We start from the raw sequence: 26,351 nt of genomic DNA, 5'->3' as shown, positions 1-26,351 counted from the left end.
ATTAAGTATTCACACACCGAATAAATTACTTTGTTACAAGTTAAAAAAGTAAATAATAACTAATGTCCAAACCAGCTCCTCCTCTTTCAGAATAACACTATTTTCCTTAAATTAGGGCAGCTGTCTCACTTCATTTCTGCTAAAAATGAGGCTGAGATGAAAACCTCAAATGTGTTCTGAGCTGTAGAAGAGCAAGCATTGAGTAGTACAATTTTCCTGTGGGCTAAAATATGAAAATTTAAAATTTCTACAGCTGGAAGCGTCAGCTTGCTTGTTTTTTTGTTAATATTTTCATGAGGAACTCTAAAATGCAAATGGCATTAAACTGAAAGACACACAGAAACATATTTGATGGTCAAAAGGGTGTTTTATTTGTGAGTCTGCTTGTTTGCTGTTTAATCATAAACTAATTAGCCTATAATGAAACAATACCAATAAATGGCAGATGTAAAAAAGCCTAATTGATGAAATTTGGCATATTTGAAATATTGTGACATGGAAACACTCCGCTGTGTTACAGTTCTGTCAAACAGACGCTGGAGGATGTCTCAACATAGATGCGACGGCGTAGTGATCCCGACCGGCCACCTCGTAGCTCCATCACATGGTCTTGTCTCATCTCTGTCTCTGCTGGGTGGAGTCTGGCCCGGCCCAGGATGGAGTCCCACAGCAGGCCTCTGTTCCACAGCTGCACACAACACACACACACACTGTAACAAGCTTGTGTGTGAGGTCACAGGAATGCGTCCAACCTCGACTGAGATGTGAGCATCAGGGTATCTCCTGTAAAAGATGCTCCTCAGGTTGAATTCCGGGTTTCCTTCAGCCTTGAACACCCGTGTCCTGATGGTGGCCCTCTCACATCGAATGATGGCATAAATATCTGGAGCTGCAAGATGTATGGAACTTAAATATCTCACATGCTTATTTTGAAAAGCACAGTGGAGCCACCTGTCTGTTTAGGGGGGCAGAGCCCTGTCGCCCTCAGGAGGTGGACTGTGGTCACCACGGTGGGCTGAGGTGAAAGACACTGGAACAAGGAGGGAGACGGTAAGTCGTCCTTAAGTTCCCTAAATAAACACACACAAAAAAAACATGGTGGCTTTTTAATAATGTCTCAACAAAAAAAAATCAACGCAACATTTTCCATTCGTCTTTCTTAGTTATGACAACTTAATTTGAAATTGCTTCGAACCAACAAACAATATTGCATTGCACGAATTAGCTTTTCCGCTTCACTCAAAGCTTATTTTAAGTAATGCTTACTGAATAATTGTTGTCATAGGGACAAGTAACTCGAAAAAATATATTAAGTGAACTGACTTAATCATTTTATTCAAAGTAGTTTAATTTGTTGTGTACTTAATTATAATAACAATTAAGAGAAAATGTTGAAAGAAATTTTGTTGCCAAGCTAATTTTATTAAGTCATTTAGTAAGCAACTTGAATTTTGTTTTAAGTTTACCAACTATAAAATTTGAGTGTATATGACGTGCTAAATTAAGTTCGTGTAATTCATTCATTCATTTTCTACCGCTTTTTCCTCACAAGGGTTCGCCGGGGGGCTGGAGCCTATCCCAGCTGTCTTCGGGCGAGAGGTGGGGTACACCCTGGACTGGTGCACATATAGACAAACAACCATTCACACTCACATTCATACCTATGGACAATTTGGAATGGCCAATTAACCTAATGGCCAATTAGCATGTTTTTGGAATGAGGGAGGAAACCGGAGTACCCGGAGAAAACCCACGTTTGCACGGGGAGAACATGCAAACTCCACACAGAGATGGCCGAGGGTGGAATTGAACCCTGGTCTCCTAGCTGTGAGGTCTGCGCGCTAACCACTCGACCGCCGTGCCGCCCAAGTTCATGTAATAGCCAACATTATTATTTGAACATAACTTAAAAAATAAAGTTAGCAACTTAGAAAGTTTATCTAAATCAATTAATTACATTTTTTTACATTGCATTTATGTATTAAATCAAGTGGTGTCAACAGATACTCTGAATTACTTTTTAGAGTGTGTGAATCCATTATCATCCCAACTTTTGACAGATGAGGGTCCCATGAAGAGCATATAGGATCCCACACAAACAGAAAAAGAAAAATACTGAAATTGGGGAACATGTGTCCACACCTAAGTTGGATATGGGAATGAGAAAAGAGACGAACAAGGAAGTGTCCGGTGGCACCCGGCAGGAAGGTGGTTGGCAGCACTACGTAGCGGCCCTGCGCCAGAGTGACCTTCAATGTGATGCTGCGAGAGTCCATGTAGATGGAGCTGGCCGCCTGCTCCACCACACGCTGCACTCGGCTGCAGCGGTTCACTTCCACCTGAGCAGGGAAAAGTCAATGAAAGGTCTCTATAGTGGTTGTGGCCGTTCTCACCGCTTCTCACCTTTAGCACCTCAAATCCAATCGGCAGGTTTTCACCTCCTCCATCCTTCCTGCGTATCCTCTGATCTTCCTGCTGCAGACACATGAGCAACTCCTCCTCGTGGTTTCGCACCTCAAACATGAACTAGAGGAGGGAATACCTTCAAGCTTATGACACATTTCTGAAGATTCCTTGTTTTTGTTTACCTGTGGATTGTGCAGGAAAGTCTCCTTGTGGTTGATGCATCCTCCACACCGGCTCCTCTTGTCCAGATGGACCTCCCAGCCTCCATTTAGTTCCTCCCCATCATCGCCGTCATTCTTTGACACTTTTTTTGGGAGCTTTTCTCCCCCACGAAGCTCCCCAACCTGGTTGTCCTTCCTCCAGCTCAGCATGCAGGCACCTGATGGAGGCCAGTGAGCCGAGGACGGCGCTGGGGACCACTCGCCATAGCAGCGCACCTCTCTCCAGTGGGAACTGGGCCACAGGAAGGCCCTCTCCACCAGGCGGCACACGACCACATCCGTGAAGTAACGGCAGAAGTCCTCAAAGTCCATCCTGAAGAAAGAAGAGGATACATATAACTACTGTATACCGTCAAGTGGACAAATAGGTGAACTCCACACACAAATTACAGTCATCATGTGACAGTCATATTTACATTATATTTTAATCATTTGCCTATAGTCTACACACAAGTAAAGTAAACCATAACAAACTACCAGAACTCCCCAACGTCCCGAACCACAAGCCCCATCTTCTCCCTTTCTGCACGGCTCATCTGCTGCCACTGCTGCGACCTGCAAGAATAGGAAAATGGACCAAAATGCAATACTGTACAGTAGATAGCAGCTATTCTCCAATGTAACGCTCAGAAACGCTCTGTGAATAGCTGAAATATGCAAATAATGCACACATCCATAACAATGCCTATTTTTAACACTCTAAAGCATGGACTGTGTCCTGCTTAGTCACTACTCCCGAACAATGACAATTAAAGAGAGACAGACAGCTGTAACTGATATGAGGATCGCAAACATTAATCAAACATATGTTTGAAATGTGAAAGGATCACACAAAGCTAATTTTCGCCCTTTTGTAGTCGGCAACAGATATTTTCCGTGAATCGTACCTATGTTCTACTACTGATTACTAAAGAACAAAAAAATGTAAAAACTTTTCTGATGAAAGATGTGAGTCTAGGTTCCATGTTTACGTATATAACCATAGAGCACAGTCAAACTCATCTAAAATGGCTGGTACTGAAGGGGTTGTCTTTTGAAATATGATCTACCTTTTTTTTTATCATGTACTATTTATGAATTATGACTGATTTTAGGATTTAGGAAAGAGATTAGTTTTCTCTTTTCTTCTGGGGTTTTCCCCTAAAACAGAAAAAAATGAAGTGAATATCCAGGTTTTTTTTTACATATTGTTATGTATCTAATCCACAGAGCAGCTGTCTAGTCTCATGCCCAAGGTTGTAAATGGAAGGAAGAAAAACTGTAAACTGTCCATTTAATTTTTTATTTATATAATCTGCAATAGCCATACTCTAGTCACTTATATCCCTGTATATATCCACACTGTAGCATAGTCACTTCATTGCAATACTGTACATATTACAGTTATTATATATTGTCACATACTGTGCATACTGATTATAATCTGTATAATCTGAAATAGCCATATTATAGTCATTTATATCCCTGTACATATCCTCACTGTATTATAGTCATAGCCTGTTATAGTTTGTAGATCTGTCCATTTTTCTACATTTACTTACTACTAAGGTACTTATAAAATTGCACTTCTGGTTGGATGCTACCTGTATTTTGTTGCCCTGTACCAGTGACATGAGCAATTACAATAAAGTTGAATCGAATCTAATCTAATCTTAACATCAGCAAAACTGTAATTCCACGCAGTCGAGATTCCTCTCACCGCTGACTCCAAGCACCCGTCCAGTCGGTGGTTCCCCACGGGTTTCTCATGCGCGCCAAGAAGAGTCGGGATGCTCCGCTGGCCTTCTGTAGCTTCTCCCCCAGCCACACTTTTCTCACCGCCGTCACTCCATAGGCGTGTCCTCGCACAAGGCCACAGTCCAGCACGGACTCCACTGTCTCACCTTCAGCTGGCTGACAACAACACAATTTAGCTGAAATATAACAAGGATACATGATTGGTCCGAGCACGGACAGACCCGTATAGAACATGTAATGAGGGCTTTGTGTTCGTAGGCCCTGGCCAGCATCTGAAAGAGAGCCTTCCTTTGGTCGCTGTGCCCGATGAGGGCCTCTCGATCCAGGCTGATCGGCTCTGAAACCCCCCCAGTGAAGTCAATAAGGGCCTCTGCTGTGTTTCCTCCCTCCAAGGCCTCATAGCAGCCGTTAAGCCTGCAAGGATGCCAACCGTTAAACAGAAGGACAGATGATCTTCATGGAGATCACACCACAAAGACTAACTTGGCGTAGGCCTTTTCTAGCAGGGCACTCCAAAACTCTCTGGGTGTGGCCGAGCGACAGAAAAGAAGCGTGCCGTCCTCACTGACAGGCAGCCGGTCATCCACGACTACATCCAACCAGCGGCCGAAACGCCAGAAGCGGAAATGGAAGATCCCTGCATACAGGTTTTGACACTTGGGGTTCCACTCCTGGTCCGTGTGGTCCGGGATCACCTTGGCAGGAGGAGGAGAACTTGTCACTTTGAGGAGGACTTTAATCAGGGGCAGCTCACCCTGAAGCTACCTTTTTCCACAGGGTGGGCTCAGACGCCAAACAGGAAATGGCTGCTACCATCCAGCAGTTACCCAGGCTGCCTTGGTGCAGGTCACGGGTGCTGATGCCGTCCACAAACAGACGCGGGTCCTTGCAGATCTCCTGAGATGAACCAATGTAGAATTGACATCCATGTAATGCTGAAAAAGTCAGCCATGATCCTTACCTGTGGCCTCTTCCAGGTTACACCTGGCGGGGGTGCCCTTTTGTAGAAGAGCGACTGGGTGGTGGCAGGGAAAACGGGGTCCTTGAAGAGGGCGCCGCGTCGCAGGCAGGCCCGGCGGAGCTTGTGGAAGCTCTGACCTTGGAAGTCAGTCACTTGCTCTGACATACTAGACAAGGAATTTGTCTGGATTGTATAAAACAACACCAGAAGAGAAATAAATAGGAAATAGGAAATGCTCACCTTCGGTTGTCAGCTGGTCCAGGATCAGGGTATGCTTACTCACAAAGAAGGAACATCTCGCTCATCCTTCACTTATTCTCTCATCCTCGGAGTGACACTTTCTTCTTTTTTGGTACGCCAAGTAGTCATCTTTACCTGCACCGGGGCAACAATGCTAAAAGGAAGGCATTAGTGAGCATCTGTTTTATATGAGCATGGTGAGCAGGCGCTGTGATGTTTGTGTCCATGTGCATGGAGACGCCGCAGTGTAATTCTATCTGTCTACACACACACACACACACACACACAATATATACAGACACTACACCAGGTGACATATTACAACAAAAACACAGTCACACTTACATAAGAAACACTTGAGTTTCAGTCACGCAAGATGAGCACTCACCTGTGTGTGAACACTTAATGCTGACTTTTTAGGAGTGTGTGTGTGTGTGTGTGTGTCTGCATATCACTTACTGCTGCTTCTGCGGTTCTAATTAAAGTCTGTCGAGGTTTCATCCCTCTCATCCCTCACAGGAACTGGTGTTAACATTGTACGCAATATCTCTTCTGTTTTGTCTTTTTTGCTCTCTGCTTTGCAGTCTACGCATCCCGCCACTCCCTGGTATCCATTTCCATGCCGTGTGCTGCAACTGACACATGAGAAAGCAAAGAGGCGCTTATCTTAACTGCTTCATCGCCAGGTATCGAGCCAATTATCACTTGGTCATTAAAATATTTACAGAGCAGAAAACAATATTATAGAATTAGTCACCTAAAATACTATCAAGATTGGTTTAAACTAAAGGTAAATTCATTTCAAGATTCCATTAACCAGGTTACTGGTTGGATGGAAGATGATCATAGGTGTCTGGAGGAAGCAAGGAACGTAAATGAAAATGTTTGGTCAGGTAACAAATCAGAAGCATCGTCTGAGAAGTCAAAAGAATCAGAGGGAAAAGTCAGGCCTGTTTTTTCATTGTTTTGTTTTCAAAGCAGCTGCCTTCCACCTTGCCAACAGTTGTTGTAAGGTGTAAAACTAGGAGAATATTATATATATTACATTTGGGGTGTCCCAGGGGTCTATACTGGGACCAAAACTGTTCAACTGTTCATCTGTAAAGTGACAAAAGACTTAAAGTTGGTATTATTTTGTCCTGTGGAAAGCACACAGGAGCTAATTTAAAAAATGGCCATATTACAAAAATTGTTTGATAAAAATAGATGATCCTTAAACCTATTTAGTTCAAAAAACCTCAAAAGCGAACATAACTTATCACCCAAAAATGTCATACTGTATTTTTCTACAAGAGCAGAGAACTACATTTGAAACACTCACTGTAAACAATTGCTGTAAATTTACAGCAGGATTTCAACAGTATTATAGTGTTTTTTTTAAATACAGTACATTACTATTAATACTACAGAAAATCTGTTAAATTACACCCAGTTACTGTTTCTTAACAGAACTGTAATGTATTCCTAAAAAAAGAATTTATTTATTTATTTAGAATTTATTAGATCATGATCAAATAAATTCTACACCTTCATACTCCTTTTTAGCTGTGTTGAAATGTGTAAACATATAATGTACTTTTAATGTAACCTTCTATGCATGATAAACTATACCATTTATATTTGTTTCCCAGGACACAAATGGTGGACTACTTTAATGTCTCAAGATAAAATGGAAATTGTTTTTCATTCAACTAAATTATGATTATGAATAATTCACAAATACGTAGTTAAAATGTGGTTGTTTTAATCTAAAAGAAGATATAAAGTTGATATCCCCCATAAATACAGTAAAGTAGTAAAGTTTGAATTTTCGTCAATCGACTAGCTTTACCTGACAGACAAAGCGTCTACTCGTCTCCACGACCCACCACGCATGCGCGTTCGTTCCCGGCTGCCTATGTGGCTATAGGAGAATTAGTCCACCGGTTTTTGTCTTTTGTTTTCATTAACAGCCACAATGAAGCGTATTATTTTGGCTGTGTTTTATTTCTACGCTTTTGTTGAAGCGGACAATGACTCCAGATTGCCGAATAAATGTGAAGGTAAGATGAAAGCAAAGTAGTTTATGTTTAGCTACCAGCCGCTGAGTGGCAGTGTGGGTGCTACAATATTAGCTACAATATTAACAGTTTGAAGTAGATTTTTAATAGCTTATTTTGTCTGTGTCAGTGTGTAAATTTCTGACCGTGGAGCTCCGGGATGCCCTGCAGAGAAGCGGCCGCTCCAAAGAGGTGCTGGAGGTTGGAGATGTGCTGGACACTGGCATGCGAAGAAGAAAAATCAAGTACAATACCTCGTAAGTGGATAAATAAGCCCAGCAAATGATTAGCAACACCTCTTAGCATGATGGCGTGCATGTCTACACCACTACATTAATACACTACAGTCTTTTTTAGTATTTTCTTTTAGTATACAATACTAAGTGAAGCTCATGCTTCTCCTCCTAAACCATAATATGAAACTATACACAAGAAGGTGAAAATGACAAGTACACCACACGGAGGCGCTGTTGTTTCAGAACGTGACCACACTTTAATCGCCTCTGCCATTGGTCATTGATCATTTGTGTCATGGTTGTAACATTTTCAGGATGTGTGTATTTTATCAAATCAACTTTATTTGTATAGCACTTTTCCTGCAAAAACATGCGACACAAAGTGCTTTACAGAATTAAAAAACAATTACCACAATTAAAAGGAAAAACAAATACTAAGAAAGCCCCTCCCTCCCACCCTATACACACACACACACACACACACACACACAATCACACACAGTAGGGAGACATGGCATGGTATGGCACTGAGGATCAAGGAAACGCCACCTTTGGGGCCGTCCACACTGGGTGGATCCGCAGGTCGTGCCATTGGGGGACCAGCACCCGGGTCCCCCGACTCCGACAGACGGGCGAACCCCCACATTAAAGGGAGGAACCCCCAGCCAGCCGGGTCGAAGGGACCCAAGGATGGCACCCCCTCAGCAGACCCGACACAGCATTATGTATACTAACCCTTGATAGCAGGCTACAAATGTCTATTACAGTCACATGACATTGAAGTGCCGTTTCAGGGAAACACGCCTAATGGAGGCCGTAGACAACATATGTGAGCGCATCCTGCAGTATAGCGTCCACGCAGAGCGGCCAGGCAGCCTCCGCTATGCCAAGGTCTCCTGTGCTATCATTTCTCACCTGCAGCTGGTTTTCACCCGGCTCTGGTGTGTGTTAATGTGACGCTGCTGGGTCTTATGCCATAGGGCTCCAGCCAGACCATGACGACTCTGAAGAACCTGGTCCACAAGGGGGTCAAAGTGGATCTGGGTCTGCCGTACGAGCTGTGGGATGAGCCCTCGCTGGAAGTGACTGACATGAAAAAGCAGGTAGCCGTTAAGATATTAATGAGTAGAATGACTTTGGCAACTAATGTGTGTGTGTGTGTTCTGTAGTGTGAGACCATGTTGGAGCAGTACGAGGAGGTAGTGGAGGACTGGTACTTCCACCATCAAGACCATGAACTAGAGGACTTCCTGTGCAGGAGTCATGTCCTGGGAGCGTCCGAAAAAGGTCGGGACACACCTCGAATTATTCCGTGGTATCCATCACTGCTCATGTGTTTGTCTTCTCTGGTTAAGAATGTCTCCAGGAGGTGTGGAAAGGAGCGGAGGAAGTGGCCAGCGACGGTAGAAAGATGCACGACGTTGGCGAACTTTGACCCGCGCAACAACGAAACCGTGTTGAAATCACATCTGGACATGTGTTTCGGGCAAGCTCCGCCTCCTGAGGCCTCCTGGCCGAGCTGGCGGTTACGCTTGATTAGCCTTTGGTAGGATGATGTGTCCTCTCAACTATTTCTCCTGCTTTCTGATTCACTGTCTCAAAGGTGAAGCGATGCAGCTTGTATCTATACTTTATACACACAAATGCAATATGTACAGTTTATACATTTTAAATAACATTTTTTACTAATTTTTCTCCTGGCAGTTTTATTTCTCATTTTGGGATGAACCAAGCTTGGACAATTAGCAGTACGACTCAGGTAAACAAAGCACTTTAATAATACTGATGCATTTTATTTACATTTTACCTCCTTTATTTACATTTGAAGCACAATCTCAAAGTGCTACATTTATAAGTAGTTAAAAATAAACAGTATGGTCTAATAATACAGAATGGAATTGCTGAAAAACAGTATAAAAGTACTTTGAAAAGAATGATTGCAATTTTATTTGACTGCGTTCAGCACTGAAGCGATGCCGTGAGTAGCCGCAAGAGGGCACTACTAAGCAAAAGTACACTTCATTGGCGTTTATATACATTGAATGTGAAAACAATCTAGACAAGGAAACAGGATACATTTTTTGGTTCATTCTGAGTAAAACTTGCTACACGTGAAACAAAGGTGTCCAAAACACAGCCTGGGGGTCATGTTTGGCCAGCAGCTTATCTTGATCGGCCCTCTGCCTATTCTGAAAATAAAACATTTAACATCTATAACTCAAAGCTAAAGTAGTTTGGACAGCTCATAGAATATTGGTTTTAGCATCTTTAATGTGGTTTTTACTCTCTTTTTTTATATCACTCAGCACCTGCTGTAAGTTGTTCCTGACAGGCCCAAAGCCTAAGAAAGCTTGAAGGACTGCATGGTTTGATTTGACCTCCGCTTCCTTCCCATGCAAACCTCTTGAACTGTGACTGTTTGCCTTTGCCAAAAGTGCACTTTGACGACAAAGCGTGCCATTCCGCCCCTCAATTTGCTTTATTTGCTTCATTGCACTTGTCCGGCGTCCAAACATAGCATGTGTTCAGCGCACTGCAACTGGCAGACATGCGTGGAGCACACCTGGGGAAACATTCCTCCAGGGGAGCCATCCATCAGTTTTATGGCTTTCTCTGGGAAACTTTCCCTCTTCTCCAATCAAGCCTTCCCATCCAACCCTCCACCTTACATTTCCATCTGTATCAGCTTTGCTTCACATCTGACAACCATCCAGTGCAGCCACTTAGCTTGCAATTCCACTCAGGGATAATTGGAACATAAGTGGAGCAAACAACAAGACTGTCCTTCACCTTCAGTATTACGTCGTTTTAAAAATAACATTCTTTCTTTAATATTTCAAGTGTGTGCTCCTAAAATGGCATTATTTTTCCTCGTCATATGACTTCTTTATTCTCCTAAAATATTCATTTTAGACTGATGTTTTTCTCAACTTTTAAAATATTTCTTATCTTATTATTTCTGAACATTCTTTTTGTTATTATGACTTTATTCCCATAATATTTTGAATTATTCTCAAAATTTCCAAAAAATTACAACTAGTTTGTTTCTCATCATTTTACAACTTTTTAAAAATGATGTCTTTCTACTTTAATATTTTAACTCAGGTTTATCTTGTAAAATTATGACCTTTTTCTGGTTCTTTCTCTTTTTACTGTTTTTTTTTTCTTGTCAAATGTTATTTTTAGAATGTGCCACAGGTCAAATTGGAAAAAAGAAAACCCAAACAGCAGAAGGCCGCAAATGACCCCCGGGTTACACTTTGGACACCACCTAAATATATACACGTATCATACATATATGTTGTATATATAGTATCATTTTATATGTATTTACAAACTATTGCAATTATTCACACAGTCGCATTAAGGAAAATAATGATAAAAGTGCTCTCACATGCAGAAAAAACATTTATAATTTCTATTATTCATATTCATAAATAGGAAATTCAAAAAAAATTTTTTAACTAAACTTACAGGTAGGTCAGTTAGGAAAACATAAAATAATAAACAGGGTATCATTAGGTCAGTAAAATACTATTATACTATTATATTATATACTGATTAGACAGTGGTCTCAGGATACCACACAATGTGAAATAGTAAAAACTATTGATATGCACCAAAAACTGTAATATTGCATGGTAAAAGTAGAAATGACAAGGATCATACTACTTTTCGATGACCAATTCTTCTAAGGAAGTAAAAAAAAAACAACAACCTTAAACGCATCACCCTACTGGCATTACTGTAGCAAATACAAATCCATTATAAATGCGTGTATAAAAATCCATATTAAATGCATAAAAGGACCAACCTATTGGACTGCAGGTGGACCACGTGTGAGCAGAGATGCGTTCTTTGGCTGGGTTCTTTTGTTGTGTGGAGACCACCTCCCAAAAGGTTCCCGTTATCTCCACCCCCCCTCCCTCCCTCCCAACCCCCACCCCACTCCGCTTCTCCACGTCTTCCTCAGGCCGCCAGACGCACTGAGGCTGTACGAGGCTTGTACGAGGGAGGACAAGCTGGTGGACGCGCAGGAGAAGGAGCTTCTCTGAGGACACACATGGTGAGCACCCATGCAGGCTTGTCTTCTATATGGATGTATTGGTCTCGTTTGGTTTCTCGCTTAGTTTTGGGGCACCAAAAGTTACAAAAAAATCAACTAATGGACAATTAATAGCTAGTGACTGTCTCAAAGTCACTTTGTTAGGATAGTCGTGTTACATATTGATTTTTTAAGCTTTGGTCGTTCCGCAAAATGTTCCTAAATTCAAGCATTATTAAAAAAAAATCATAATTGTATTCATCTGAATACGCATTTCATTAATTTGAGAAAATTATAATGCAAACATTATCCTTCAAGTTGCGCAATTAGCGCCAAATAATTGCTGCAATTAAAGCGGTACGGGCGTCTCATGCTGGCGCCAAAATAAAGCCGACTAAATGACACATTGACGCTTAATGAGGCGTCGCAGGTGGATAACTTCAAGGTTATTTAGACGGAACCCTGCGTGAGGAAATACAGCTGCACTTCGTGACTTCTTTCATGTGATTAGCCCAGAAAATAAATAATGCTGTTTGCATTAGCTCATGCGAATAACTTGTTTTTATTTTCCCTTGTCAGAATAGTTCAAGGCCGTTTTTTTCATAAAGTTCTACAAGGGAAGGGGCAGAAATCTGTTTTTTATGGCGGAGGCACACGCCGCCAAAGTTTTTTTTTTTTTATTATTTCAAGAAAAAGTAGCTGGAGCCTTGGCTGTGTGTGTGTTCGTGCATCATGATGGATCCTGTAGGCACCATGTGGATTTCATTCACTCACACACACACACACACACACACACACACACACACCTCCCATCATGGCTGGTGTTTTGGCGTGAAAAGGCAATCACAATGATATCATTCCCATCTGTTTTTTAATATCAACATGTGAAGCCTCCATGGGAAGACCTCTGCCAACTTGTATGAGAAGGGGGGGGGGTTAGGATTGACAGGAAGCTTGCTTTTAAATATCAAATGTGTGACATGTGTTTTCGTCTTCACAAAACCAAGCAGGCGGAGCCGCTTGGTGACCCCCTTTTTGTTGGAGGTGCACACCATGAAGGGCGGCTAAAGATACAGGCGGGTGCTAATCCACTTTGCACTGCTTCCCTATACACTAAGATTAGATTATTACCGCAAAACAAGGGGACACACACACACAGACACACACATGTGGGGTGGTAGTGCAGTATGGGCAATATGTGCTAATAGTTGTGTTTCTGGAGGAACAATTACAAATGGAACTTCAGGTAGCATTAGCCCCGGTTAGCATGTTTTTGAGTTTTCTATTTTCCAGTTAGTGATATAGCGTATGTCTTGTTGTGTTGTTAAAGGGAAAAAAAAATGTTCCCATCATTCACAATCCTTATGTGAAACATGAACACACACTTATTTCCCTTTCCTGTGAAAACAAGTTAATATGAGCTAGCTAACAATGTAGTACCTATTTTGATGCTAAAGCTCTAACAATTTTTTTTTATGCCAACAGTGTCATTTAAAATAACTGACTTGTATATTAACCAAGCTACATCAATATTGTTAGTATAGCAGCGGAAAACACGCACATGGCTAACATGAAACCTAGCTAGCTGCTCGTCTCATATACATATCTCTCAATTTTGCTGCGAAGATTCAACCAGATGCTCGTTCGCTGTCCTGATTTTTTACCTGAGGACTAGAACACATCTTGTGCTGGAAGACACAGCCATCCCAATAAGAGTGGACATTGTAAGTGCCGTGGATGTTTCTATGCTGTATGGTAAGCTTCTGGGCTAGTATGTGAAATCAATGCGCTAAAAGCAGTTTCTGTAATGTTTTAAATCTTTAAGTATTACATATTATCATCAACATACTTGTTAATGTGTGATCATAGCATGTATATCAAACAATAAAACATTGTTAGAGGTTTCTTTTAGAGGGCTTTGTTGTTCAAATAGGTACAGTGTACTTCCCATTGTTAGCTAGCTCATGTTGACATATTTTCTCTTGTTATAATGTACAGAAAAGGGAAGAAAATGTGTGTTCATGATTCACATAAGGTTTGTCAACAATGGGCAAATTTCCCCCAAAAGTGCAGTTTTCCTTTAACCGACTGCATGAGTCCAAGTTAATTTTTAAAAAAACGAAACGTCACTCCTTGTTAGCATATTAGCAAGGTGAACAAAACGGCAACCAGCCGTAACCGGTAATCAGCTTGTTTATGATGTCATCAGCAGTTGACTCAAACACATGCATAAAACAATTCTACATGCATCTAAATCAGGGGTCTCAAACTCAATTTACCTGGGGGCCACTGGAGCTAGGGTCTGGGCAAGGCTGGGCCGCATCAGGTTTTCCAAAAAAAAAAAACGCATTTATTAAAAACAGAAAAATATACAAACTTTTTCAGTGCTTTGGTTTCGATTTTCTACAATAAAAGCTCTGATAAAACATTCCACTGTTCTCAAATATCTTAATTTTTATTTTTCTGCACAAAATAAGATGAAAAATAAATAAACAAATCAAGAATAAAGAAAATCAATCAATCAGTAATAAATAAATATAATAATAATAAAACTACGAAATGGATGGATATTTTAACAAAATAATAATAATAATATGATGAAAAAGAATGGGATTTTAGAAGCATAATTATTAAATAATATTAAATAATAAAGACATTACTTAAAAAAATATTATGACAAACAGTTGTAATCTTGGGGAAATTAGGTTAAAATAACAGCTGTAATTTTGTAATTCTACAAAAATAAAGTCAAAATATTAACAGAATAAATTGGTAACATTATGAAGATTTTAGTACTTTAGTAGTAGAAATATTTAGGAAAAAATATGTAAAAAAACAACAGTAATATGAGAAACTACAGTTGGGAATAAAGTAAAAATATTATCACAGTCATAATATTAGGAAAATAACATTTATGGAGATTATTTAAGAAAAAAGTTCTTAAAAATCTTGAAAAATGGGGGGAAAAAAGCAAGGATGGAAGTTCTTTATACTTAATAATCACAAAGCCAAGGTGGACTTTCTTCTTGAAATATTACTATACATAACGTCTTAGCAATGGTTGTTTGTGTATATGTGCCCTGTGATTGGCTGGCGACCAGTCCAGGGTGTACCCCGCCTCTATAGGATAAGCAGTAGAAAATGAATGAATGAATGAATAACGTCTTCGCACATTTTCATGTGTTACTTGACACAACAGCAAGGTGTCTTTGCATCCTTTCATTGGTCAGTATGTGGCCCTGGGTGGCGTATTAGAACATTACAGTCATTGTTTAATGTGACCAGGATGGTGTCAACATGCCTCCAGGTTGTTGTTTGTGCCAGCCTCACATAGTTGCATCAGAAGATCACCCCGCCCAGGCGCAGATGTTGATGTTATGTTGCCACGATGTGCTTGAATAAGATGACTGAGCCCATTTATCACCGCGGCCTGTGTTTAATTAGTCATGTGACAAAGCAGCAGAAGAAGTGTACGTCATTGGAATGCTGTAAACTTTTGCTTGAACCCAGACCCAATCCCGAGGGACTGCTTCCTTGTCACAAAGTCTAACAGGAACACCTGATCTTCCCTTTTGTCCCGATTAGGTTTCTACTTGCTGGGCTCCCTCAGGAGGCCTCATATTTCGCTTGCTAATTGAGCCGGGATGACGAGGTCGGGCAGGCTCTCTGCGGTCGGGGTCCTCTTTGCTGTCAGTGTCAGACGCTTGTTAGAGCGCCATCAATCTCACGGCGGCATTCCCAAGAAGGAGAGTGAAGGCGGCAGGTGACGGATGAGCAGGGAGCTCGGAAAATCATGAAGAAAGAAAGTCAGCGTTTGTTTTGTCGGCATTCCAAAACCAACCTCTTGAGGGGTTTAAAATGTTGACAGTTGGATAAATGACGCTTATCACGAGCAGGAAGGGATTAGTTCACGCCGGGAACAAACACAATCTATGTTTGGGGATGAAGTGGGATTGTCTATGCTTGTGGTCTTGATCCAAAGATATGAGAAAACCCTTTTTAGTTCATCGTTCTGACATGGATTTTAGGTGTACACACACCGGGTGGGGAGTACTGTCAAATCCATTTACATTTTTTCATTTTTCAGGGCTCATTTCCGAATGTGCAAACCTCATTAACTGAAATTTGGGTATGGTTTAACATGAGAATACAACATTCTAACTACATTTATAGGTCAGAAAAGTGGAACTAGCATAAAAGGTCCCCTTTAAAGTGGAATGTTTTTGTTCCAGCAAAGACTAAAGTGTAAACTATCTGTATTGTCCTCCACAGGCTGGATGACATGATGTTATTCTCCCTTCCCCCTCCCACTCCTCCCTTCCTGGTTTTCCTTCTCTTCCTTCACTCCCTACCTCAGCCTCTGCTTTTCTCACCCCTGTCCTACGTCCCGCTGAGCTGGACCTCGCCTCACGACCCCTGTTACCACCTGGACGGTCGTCCTCGCCACTGTCTATCCGAGTTCATCAACGGCGCCTACGGGGTGGCCGTCAACGCCAGTCGCTCACTCCAAGGCTCGGATTTCGACGGTAACGTCAGCGCCTTGACCGACCTTCACAATCCACACAACCTCACCTGCTGGCACGCTGTAGGGGGACCGAGGAGTGGGGACTGGGTCCTCACCGTGCCCCTGGGGCGGCGCTTTGAAATCACCTACATCAGTCTGCAGTTCTGCCATCATGGCGAGCCATCGGACCCCATCTCCATCTCCATCCTCAAGTCCATGGACTACGGGCGCACTTGGAGGCCCATGCAGCACTATTCTAGTGACTGCTTTGGGGATTTTGGGCTTCCCTCCCAAACGATGGCTCAAACCCGGCACCAGGAAACTGAACCCCTGTGCTCAGATCCGAGGCCATTGCAAAGACAGCGAGGCGGCATGGTGCTGGCTTTCTCAGCTCTCGATGGACGTCCATCCGCTCCTGATTTTGACTATAGTCCCACCTTGCAGGACTGGGTGACAGCCACTGACATCCGTGTGGTCTTCCACCAAAAGACAAAAGATGGGTGGATGGAAGAAGGACACGGGACGGACCACCCAAGATGGAGATTAGGCTCAGAAAATACTCTACCATTTTTTACTACAAAAAACTCAGACGTGATCACACAGAAGAAAACAGACAAACCTCAAAGGAGGGGTCATCAGAAGAGCTCACATCAAGATAAAGATGGACACAATGCCACCAGCAAGGACAGCGGGGACATTTTCAGTTCAGATATGTCCTCAAAGAAGTCCGTGAGAGCCGGAAAGTTTGGCCGCAAGATGGAGCGAGACCACTGGCTGCTTTGCCCCAAAGGCGACTGCAACTGGACGCTGGAGGGCCGCCACACTGGGGGCAAAGAACTCAGGAAGCGCAGAAATAACCACCAGAGCGCCCGGCAAACTTCCAGGCATCTGATAGTGGCGTCTTCCACCCCGGCCACCCCCACGCCTCTGGCCCTGTCGGACCTGCAGGTGGGCGGCAGGTGCAAGTGCAACGGGCATGCTTCTAAGTGTCGCCGTGACGATGCCGGGCAAGCCTTGTGCGTGTGCGAGCATCACACGGCGGGCCCAGATTGCGACGTGTGCGAGGATTTCTACTTTGACAGACCCTGGCATCGAGCCACACCCTCGCAGCCCAACCCTTGTGTGGGTGAGTCCATGTTTACAGTAAACTTGAACAATGATTTGGAGTGCATGAAAAAGTGGAAAGAGAAAGGTCATTCTCTTTGACCACATGGTCTTGGACCATTTGTCAGTAGTGCCTTAATATGTTGTATACATACGTATATATACATTATATATACATTACATATATACACATATATATATATATATATCAGGGGTCTCAAACTCAATTTACTTGGGGGCCACTGGAGCTCGGGTCTGGGTGAAACTGGGCCGCTTCAGGTTTTCCAAAAAAAACGCATTTAATAAAAACAATTTTTTTTTAAAAACTTCGCTTTGGTTCCAATTTTCTACAAGAAAAGCTCTGATAAAACATTCCACTGTTCTCAAATATCTTAATTTTTATTTTTCTACACAAAATAAGATGAAAATTAAGTAAACAATTCAATAATAAAGAAAATCAATCAATCAGTAATAAATAAATAAATACAATAATAATAATAATAAAACGGCAAATAATAAAAACTTAAGAAACCACATATAGTTGGTGGATAGACAAATTGTTTTTTTCAGATTAAAATTAACAAAGCATTATTAGAGCCCTGTAGACATGACAAAACACGACTATAGTCACATGTATACTCTTTTTATTTACAACATATTGCGCAACTGCAGGGTCTAGAGACACATGCTAACTCGCAAACTAGAGAGCTAGCGACCTAAACGGTAGCCTTCAAGTTATTTCCTTTAAACTTAAATAGCCAAAAACTTACCACTTCCACACGGATAGGGAGGATAACTATTAACAGTTATTTAACCTTTAACATGAACATTAATCAAACGTAATAATTTTTTCTGGGTACATGATACCATACAGCATCCATATCAAACTTGCGCGGCCTGCACTAACATTAAACTTTCATATCAAGGCGGGGGCCTCAAACTAGTGCCGCGTGTTTGAGACCCCTGATATATATATATATATATATATATATATATATATATATATATATATATATATATATATACAAGGTTTTTTTTACTTGAATAATGATGGCGTGCATGAGAAGCAACAGCAACAGAACCAATGTTGCAATAGCAGTAACAGCTTTAACAAATGCGGTTACTGCCATGTTGTGTCCTTAATCAAAAACTACACCAGGAGGTCGCCTACAGCCACAAGCTTTTGTGGAAGTGGTACCATTAGGATGGAGTAACATGACAAATATAAATGAAGGTTTCTGCTCTTTCCAGCCTGTGAGTGTAACGGCCACTCCAGCAAGTGTCGATTCAGCATGGAGCTCTTCCAGCAGTCCGGACGCCGTAGCGGGGGCGTCTGCCTCAAGTGTCGCCACCACACCGCCGGGCGCCACTGCCAGTACTGCCAGAATGGATATACCAGGGACCTTAGCAAGCCACTGCACCACCGCAAGGCTTGCCAGCGTCAGTCACGACATCTGTGTGTGTGTGTGTCTTAGTGGGTGGCCAAGGTCACGGTGTCCAAGGGCAAGGGGCATGTATCTTTAATAACTCACATTTCCTGCGTTTTTCTGCATCATCGAACTCATCAAAGTGCAGAGATGGCTTTCACGTCGAGCGGCCATGTCTTAAGTGTTTACGCTGGCATGTGTTTATGTGCTGCTTATGTCGTGATAGCACACAGCTATTCCTGTCAGGGTAAAACAACAAGCTTCCACGTGCATCCCCGACATTACCACCAATTGGTATGCTCCGTGACCCTGTGACCTTTGACCGTCATGTCCTAAACGTCAGTTTAAAAGCCTACCTGATGCATTTGTGTACGCTAACTCTTCTCATCCCTGTTCTTCTTCTTGCAGCATGCCAGTGCCATCCTTTGGGGGCGGTGGGCCGCTGGTGCAACCACACGTCGGGTCAGTGCCTGTGCCGACAAGGGGTGACGGGCCTCAGGTGCAACCGCTGCGCCCCGGGCTATAAGCAAGGCACGTCGCCTCTGCGCCCCTGTGTCCGTAAGTCGTCGGCAACTCCGAGATGCTGCATGCTTGTCCAGGTTTGATCTCGGCACCTGTTGTAGGACTCAAAACTAGCCCAGACTCATAACTCTGACAGCAAAAGAGCTGAGTGAAAGAAAAGCGTGTTTGTTTTTAGTGCCTGGAGCGTCTCAGGCTATGTATAGCACCTGTTAGCGCTGCACCGACATCACTTGTCATGTCCGGCATAAAAGTCTCACGTGCCAAGCGATGTCTAATTTGTGCAATTGGACCTGAAGTGGACATTTGAAGGGAGACGGGCGCTGCGGTGTAGGATGTCACTTGTTGCTTGGTTGTGTTGATACATGTCTGCACTTTTGCACACTTTTTTACAAGAAGCTTCTCTCGCCTGCACATCGTTTGGGACCAAACCATAAAAGTAGCGCTGCTCTGGTCTTAATCATTTAGTCAACATTTGTGTGTGTGCTGGTGGTTGTAAAAAGACCACACACACACACACACACACACACACTGGAGCTCATCACATGCCTGTGTTTGATTGCAGGCATCCAAGAAGTCGCCCCAACACCAATGTTCCAGTCTCAGTATGGCGTCGGTGAGCACTAATTCAACAATCAGGCACTAACTTGCTTACTGTAGAAATTATACTACATTTTCTTCTTACTTATATGGAGAAATGACAGAAAAAAGGTGTAATTTCATCAAATAATTGGCTAATAAGTGGCAGCCATCTTGGACTGAGAGTGTGTTCATGTTGTGCGCACAGATGAGGAGTGTGTGTCCCACTGCCAGCCATCGCAGGGCAAAGTGAGGATGAACCTAGACACGTACTGCCTGAAGGATTATGGTGGGTGTCATTTTGAAAACAGCTTTTGCTGTCCTTCCTGCGGAAAAAGTCACTTCCTGTGTGTCAGTCCTGAAGGTGCAGGTGCGAGCAATGGAGCGCTCAGGTCCCTGGTGGCAGTTCTCCATCTCCGTCCAAACCGTCTTCCGCACGGGGTCCACATCCCGCATCCGTAGGGGACCCCAGTCCCTGTGGGTTCCTGACCGGGACCTCTCCTGCGGCTGCCCCACCCTGCATGTGGGCCGGACCTTTCTGCTAATCGGCGCAGACGAAGGCGAGAGGGGATGGGCCCCTGAAGAGAGGCGCCTGGTGGCCGATCGCTCCACGCTGGCCCTCCAGTGGCGGGAACACTGGAGCCCCAAGCTGAGGGGTTTTCGGGGGCAGGACAAGAGAGGGCGCTGCCCCAGTAAACCCTCCCACCCCCACAGGAAGGACCCTGATCCGCAGACGGGGTACATCCCCCCACACCTGCTGGCCCACACGGACGCTGGAAGCTCGGACAGCGAGGTCACGACCTTGTCGCCACCTGACCTTGTGGTTACGACACAAGGTCATACATGAACATGAAAATTGGTGGCCATTTTGTTTTTTGTGTGTTTTTTTTACACGCTTTGCCTCCTTTTGTCGCACCAAAGTGCCTTTCAGTCCTTGTCATAAAGTTGTTGTTATAATAGAATTATATCTTTCCTATTTATTGTGGAAGTCACACACAAACACACACAGTGTACATTTACACAAATGTAAATTTTCCACCTTGTGTTACAATAAAAAAGAACAATAACAATGAATTTTATTGTCTTTAGTCCATTTTACATGACAATATACGTATGTGCTAAGTCAACAATTTCCTTATGACCATATTTGGATGCGCAACCTGTCGTCTTGACTACTGCTTCCATTTGGGAGCTACGGCGTCATAGCTCTGGGGAAATGCCGCATTTACGTGTGTGTGTGCGTTTGGGGGGGTTACACGAAGACAGATGGGAGCCTTCCTATTTGCAGGGCGGCCATGTTTTGGAAGAGGCAGCTGCTGATTGGCTACCGTGTCCGTGGCAGGAAGCAACAAAGAGTGCAAACGGGTCACAAGCATGTCTGACAGGCCAACTATCTGCCCTTGAGTGTGTGTGTGTGTGTGCGTGTGTATGTGCGTGCACCTGCCATCCTGCGCCCCGCAGGAAGCACCTGTCAGTGGTCGTCTCCTCTCGCCGCGCCTGACGACATGAGCGTTTGATCCCCCCCAAACTCCCCAAGCACACACACTTACACAGACACTAACAGACAACTTAAGCCTCGCTGGCGCGGCCGTGCGCGGCCATGTTGTTCACACGCCTTCCTGCAGGAATAACCACCATTTAACCAGAAGGCCGGAGCGTACTTCATTTGAAAAAGAATTCACTTTCATTTCTGTTTTCCAATACTCCTTAGTCCCATTTATGTCTATTCATTTTATCTCTATATAAAGTACACACATCCTATCATTCTTCAGGAAACATAATGATACTTTGTTGTAAAAGTCTGATAATTTCCTGGTGAGCTTACCATTAGGTAAACATGAGCAAAAGGCCTCCAAATGGCTAAATACGCCCCTGGATGTCACACTTGCATGAAATTACACAAGCTATAGAAAGCCAAATGTGGCCCGCAGGACACTAGTTTGAGGCCCCCGCCTTGATATGAAAGTTTAATGTTTGATATGGATACTGTATGGTATCATGTACCCAGAAAAAAATTATTACATTTGATTGATGTTCATGTTAAAGGTTAAATAACTGTTAATAGTTATCCTCCCTATTCGGGTGGAAGTGGTACGTTTTTGGCTATTTAAGTTTAAAGGAAATAACTTGAAGGCTACCGTTTAGGTCGCTAGCTCTCTAGTTTGAGAGTTAGCATGTGTCTCAAGACCCTGCAGTTGCGCAATATGTTGTAAATAAAAAGAGTATAAATGTGACTATAGTCGTGTTTTGTCATGTCTACAGGGCTCTAATAATGCTTTGTTAATTTTAATCTGAAAAAAATAATTTGTCTACCCACCAACTATATGTGGTTTCTTAAGTTTTTATTATTTGCTGTTTTATTATTATTATTATTATATTTATTTATTACTGATTGATTGATTTTCTTTATTCTTGATTTGTTTATTTATTTTTCATCTTATTTTGTGCAGAAAAATAAAAATTAAGATATTTGAGAACAGTGGAATGTTTTATCAGAGCTTTTCTTGTAGAAAATCGGAACCAAAGCACTGAAAAAGTTTGTATATTTTTCTGTTTTTAATAAATGCGTTTTTTGGGGGGGGAAAACCTGATGTGGCCCAGCCTTGCCCAGACCCTAGCTCCAGTGGCCCCCAAGTAAATTGAGTTTGAGACCCCTGGTATAGAATAAATGTCATACATTACAGTATTGGAAACATTCCACCTGCTGTACTGGTATGTATTTTTATTTGGACGGTCTGGTATTTTTTAAACATATATGTGTATTATATAATGTATATTAAAGTAAAGGATACTCAAACGGCATCACTCAGCTCTATTTCTTCTATTTGGTGTTTCATTATCAAAGTTTGAGCAACACACACACGCACACACACACACGGCTTCTGTTAACCTGAGAGGCTGCGGGTCAAGCTGTGTGATCCGCTGCCTGCATGCCTTCCATGCGGACACGCCGCCGACACGGCAACCCAACTCCCCCTCAGATTAGGACTAATCAAGCACAACACGGCCAGCCACGCCATGACACACACACACACACACACACACACAGGCGTCCATCGCCACAACATGGCCGCAGGGTTAATAATAATAAATATGCAGCAAATATTCACGTTATGGTGAACAGTGATCACTTTTTTGTCACCTCGGAAGTGATTTATGAGCACATGCATTGACTTGAGGTTCGGGAGAAAGGGGGCCGGGATCAACCATCAAAAGCGTAAAAGGGGGGTGTAGGCCTTTTGGGGGTAACACTAACCCATCGTGTCCAGGTGGTGTGCTTGAAAAAGAGACTCCATCTGTGGCCCAAGTGTATGTATGTGTGTGTGTGTGTGTGTGTGTGTTGTGATGAACTCCTTCTAGTTGGGTTTGAACCGAAACCAATCAGATTTCAGGCTCGGGGAGGTGACCCTTGAACTCTTACATCTGCAAGTTTGGACTTCTTACAAATGTAAACATTCATTCTGATAATAATATTATTCCAAAATAATTTTGTCACTGGCTTCTAAAATTTTTCATTTGGGGGTTTGAGCATCAAATCAAATAAAAGTTCAATAAATTAACATACTGAGAATGCCTGAATAATAATTTAATAATTTAAGGTGGGATGATGATATATATATATATATATATATATATATATTATTTTGCCAGCACCCTCTCTGATGGTGGTCTTAAAATGTGGGTGGTCTCACGGTCACTGTCTGTGTGTCATATGGCTGGAAGATTCACTGCAGGTAGTGCACACACACACACACACACACACACACACACACTTGTCAGTTAGCACAATGCATTCATCCCTTAACACTGTCCACTGGTGTTAGCATTTGCTAATTATTAAACATTTCACTAAAAGTGCTGCAAAATCCTGCAGGGCAGTGAAGACAACACATATTGTCAATAAAACAACCAGTCGCATTTCAAAGCAAACAACAACCTGCTTTGTGATAATATTCAACAAGAGAGGAGAAATACCACCTCCAGGGAATAATGAAATTCCAAATATTCCGCACGGCACAACAAACTCTGATCATATCAGGATGTGGAGTAAAACTAGTCGCGGGTTCAGTGAAGAACTCCTCTAACACCAAACTGCTTCATATTGGATTCATGTATGCATATTGAATTCTTCAACATGTTCTGTTTACAAGGAACAGCACGGTGCCTGATATCATTCACCTGTCATTCATTTATTTAATATTATTCCATGAATATCACAGTGTCTGATATCATACTACAGTGCATCCGGAAAGTATTCACAGCGCTTCACTTTTTCTACATTTTGTCATGTTACAGCCTCATTCCAAACTGAATTAAATTAATCTCTTACCTCAAAATTCTACACAAAATACTCCATTATGACAATGTGAAAAAAGGTTTTTTTGACATGTTTTGAATTTATTAAAAATAGAAAACAAAAAAATGACATTTACATAAGTATTCACAGCCTTTGCTTAATACTTTGTTGATCCACCTTTGGCAGCAATTACAGCCTCAAGTCTTTTTGAATATGATCCCACAAGTTTAGCACACCTATCTTTAGGCAGTTTTGCCCATTCTTCTTTGCAATAAGTCTCAAGCTCCATCAGGTTGGATGGGAGACGTCTGTGCACAGCCATTTTCAGATCTCTCCAGAGATGTTCGATCGGATTCAAGTCTCTGGCTGGGCCACTCCAGGACATTCACAGAGTGGTTCTGAAGCCAATCTTTTGAGATCTTGGCTGTGTGCTAATGTCTACTGTCTATATGGTCAAGGTACATCACCAGTCTACTGAGGTCAAGAGCGCTCTGGAGCAGGTTTTCATCCAGGATATCTCTATATATTGCTGCATTCATTTTTCCTTCTATCCTGACTAGTCTGCCAGTTCCTGCTGCTGAAAAACATCCCCACAGCATGATGCTGCCACCACCATGCTTCACTGCAGGGATGGTATTGGCCTGGTGATGAGCAGTGCCTGGTTTCCTCCAAACATGGCGCCTGGCATTCACACCAAAGAGTTCAATCTTTGTCTCATCAGACTAGAGAATTTTGTTTCTCATGGTCTGAGAGTCATTCAGGTGCTTTTTGGCAAATTCCAGACGGGCTGCCATGTTCCTTTTACTAAGGAGTGGCTTTCGTCTGGCCACTCTACCATACAGGCCTGATTGGTGGATTGCTGCAGAGATGGTTATCCTTCTGGAAGGCTCTCCTCTCTCCACAGAGGAACGCTGGAGCTCTGACAGAGTGACCATCGGGGCCTTGGTCACCTCCCTGACTAAGGCCCTTCTTCCCCGATCGCTCAGTTTAGAAGGCCGGCCAGCTCTAGGAAGAGTCCTGGTGGTTCCAAACGTCTTCCATTTAGGAATAATGGAGGCCACTGTGCTCATTGGGACCTTCAAAGCAGCAGAAATGTTTCTGTATCCTTCCCCAGATTTGTGCCTCAAGACAATCCTGTCTCGCAGGTCTACAGACAGTTCTTTTGACTTCATGCTTGGTGTTTGTGCTCTGACATGCACAGTCAACTGTGGGACCTCATATAGACAGTTATTATATTTCCAAATCATGTCCAATCAACTGAATTTACTGCAGGTGGACTCCAATTAAGCTGTAGAAAGATCTCAAGGATGATCAGTGGAAAAAAGATGCACCTGAGCTCAATTTTGAGCTTCATGGCAAAGGCTGTGAATACTTATGTAAATGTGATTTTTTTGTTTTCTATTTTTAATAAATTCAAAACATGTCAAAAAAACCTTTTTTCACATTGTCATAATGGAGTATTTTGTGTAGAATTTTGAGGTAAGAGATTAATTTAATTCAGTTTGGAATGAGGCTGTAACATGACAAAATGTAGAAAAAGTGAAGCGCTGTGAATACTTTCCGGATGCACTGTATATATCCTGAATTCATTCATTTATTATTATTGAATGAATACCAGTATCTGATATCATTTATCCTGAATTAATTTCTATACCATTTTGTACATATCACATTGTCTGGTATCTTTTATCCTTAATTAATCTATCATTATGGAATTAATACCAGCATCTGATTATTTATCCTGAATTCACTTATTTAGCATTTCATGAATACCACAGTGTCTGATATCATTTATCCAGGATTGATGTATTTTGTATTATTGAATGAAAATACCACAGTGTCTGATATCATTTATCCTTAGTTAGTTTATTACGAGTTAATGACTGCCAGTAACATTTCATGAATACCACAGTGTCTGATACCATTGATCCTGAATGAATTATTTATTATTATTTAATGAATATCAGTGCCTGATATCATTTATTCTCAATTAGTTCATTAACATTTCATGAATACCACAGTGTCTGATACCATTG

General features: G+C 42.3%; 3 protein-coding genes across 3 annotated transcripts; 2 read left to right on the top strand and 1 right to left on the bottom strand.

The window, feature by feature from the left end:
* Positions 1-360: 360 nt before the first annotated feature.
* Positions 361-5,712, bottom strand: LOC131126444 (calpain-5). Its single transcript, XM_058068977.2, has 13 exons — positions 5,566-5,712; positions 5,326-5,491; positions 5,130-5,261; positions 4,848-5,059; positions 4,586-4,778; positions 4,327-4,520; positions 3,105-3,182; positions 2,589-2,940; positions 2,404-2,526; positions 2,143-2,339; positions 952-1,070; positions 753-889; positions 361-688 (listed from the first exon to the last, which is right to left on the bottom strand). Exons 2-13 carry the CDS (start codon positions 5,488-5,490, stop codon positions 515-517), a joined length of 2,076 nt encoding a protein of 691 aa, XP_057924960.2. The 5' UTR covers position 5,491; positions 5,566-5,712; the 3' UTR covers positions 361-514.
* Positions 5,713-7,429: 1,717 nt separating this feature from the next.
* On the top strand, positions 7,430-9,774 carry cnpy4 (canopy FGF signaling regulator 4). Its single transcript, XM_058068969.2, has 6 exons — positions 7,430-7,607; positions 7,735-7,861; positions 8,635-8,731; positions 8,821-8,943; positions 9,010-9,127; positions 9,196-9,774. Exons 1-6 carry the CDS (start codon positions 7,523-7,525, stop codon positions 9,273-9,275), a joined length of 630 nt encoding a protein of 209 aa, XP_057924952.2. The 5' UTR covers positions 7,430-7,522; the 3' UTR covers positions 9,276-9,774.
* Positions 9,775-11,815: 2,041 nt separating this feature from the next.
* Positions 11,816-21,013, top strand: ntn5 (netrin 5). Its single transcript, XM_058068941.2, has 7 exons — positions 11,816-11,906; positions 16,158-17,515; positions 18,745-18,933; positions 19,329-19,478; positions 20,005-20,055; positions 20,227-20,307; positions 20,375-21,013. Exons 2-7 carry the CDS (start codon positions 16,168-16,170, stop codon positions 20,863-20,865), a joined length of 2,310 nt encoding a protein of 769 aa, XP_057924924.2. The 5' UTR covers positions 11,816-11,906; positions 16,158-16,167; the 3' UTR covers positions 20,866-21,013.
* The last annotated feature ends 5,338 nt before the right edge of the window (positions 21,014-26,351 follow it).

The sequence above is a fragment of the Doryrhamphus excisus genome, linkage group LG2, assembly GCF_037039965.1.
Source record: "Doryrhamphus excisus strain RoL-2023G ecotype Guam linkage group LG2, RoL_Dexc_Guam_v1.1, whole genome shotgun sequence".
NCBI lineage: Eukaryota > Metazoa > Chordata > Actinopteri > Syngnathiformes > Syngnathidae > Doryrhamphus > Doryrhamphus excisus.
The sequence above is the reverse complement of the archived record's forward strand: the minus strand, read 5'-3'. Positions and strand labels throughout refer to the sequence as shown.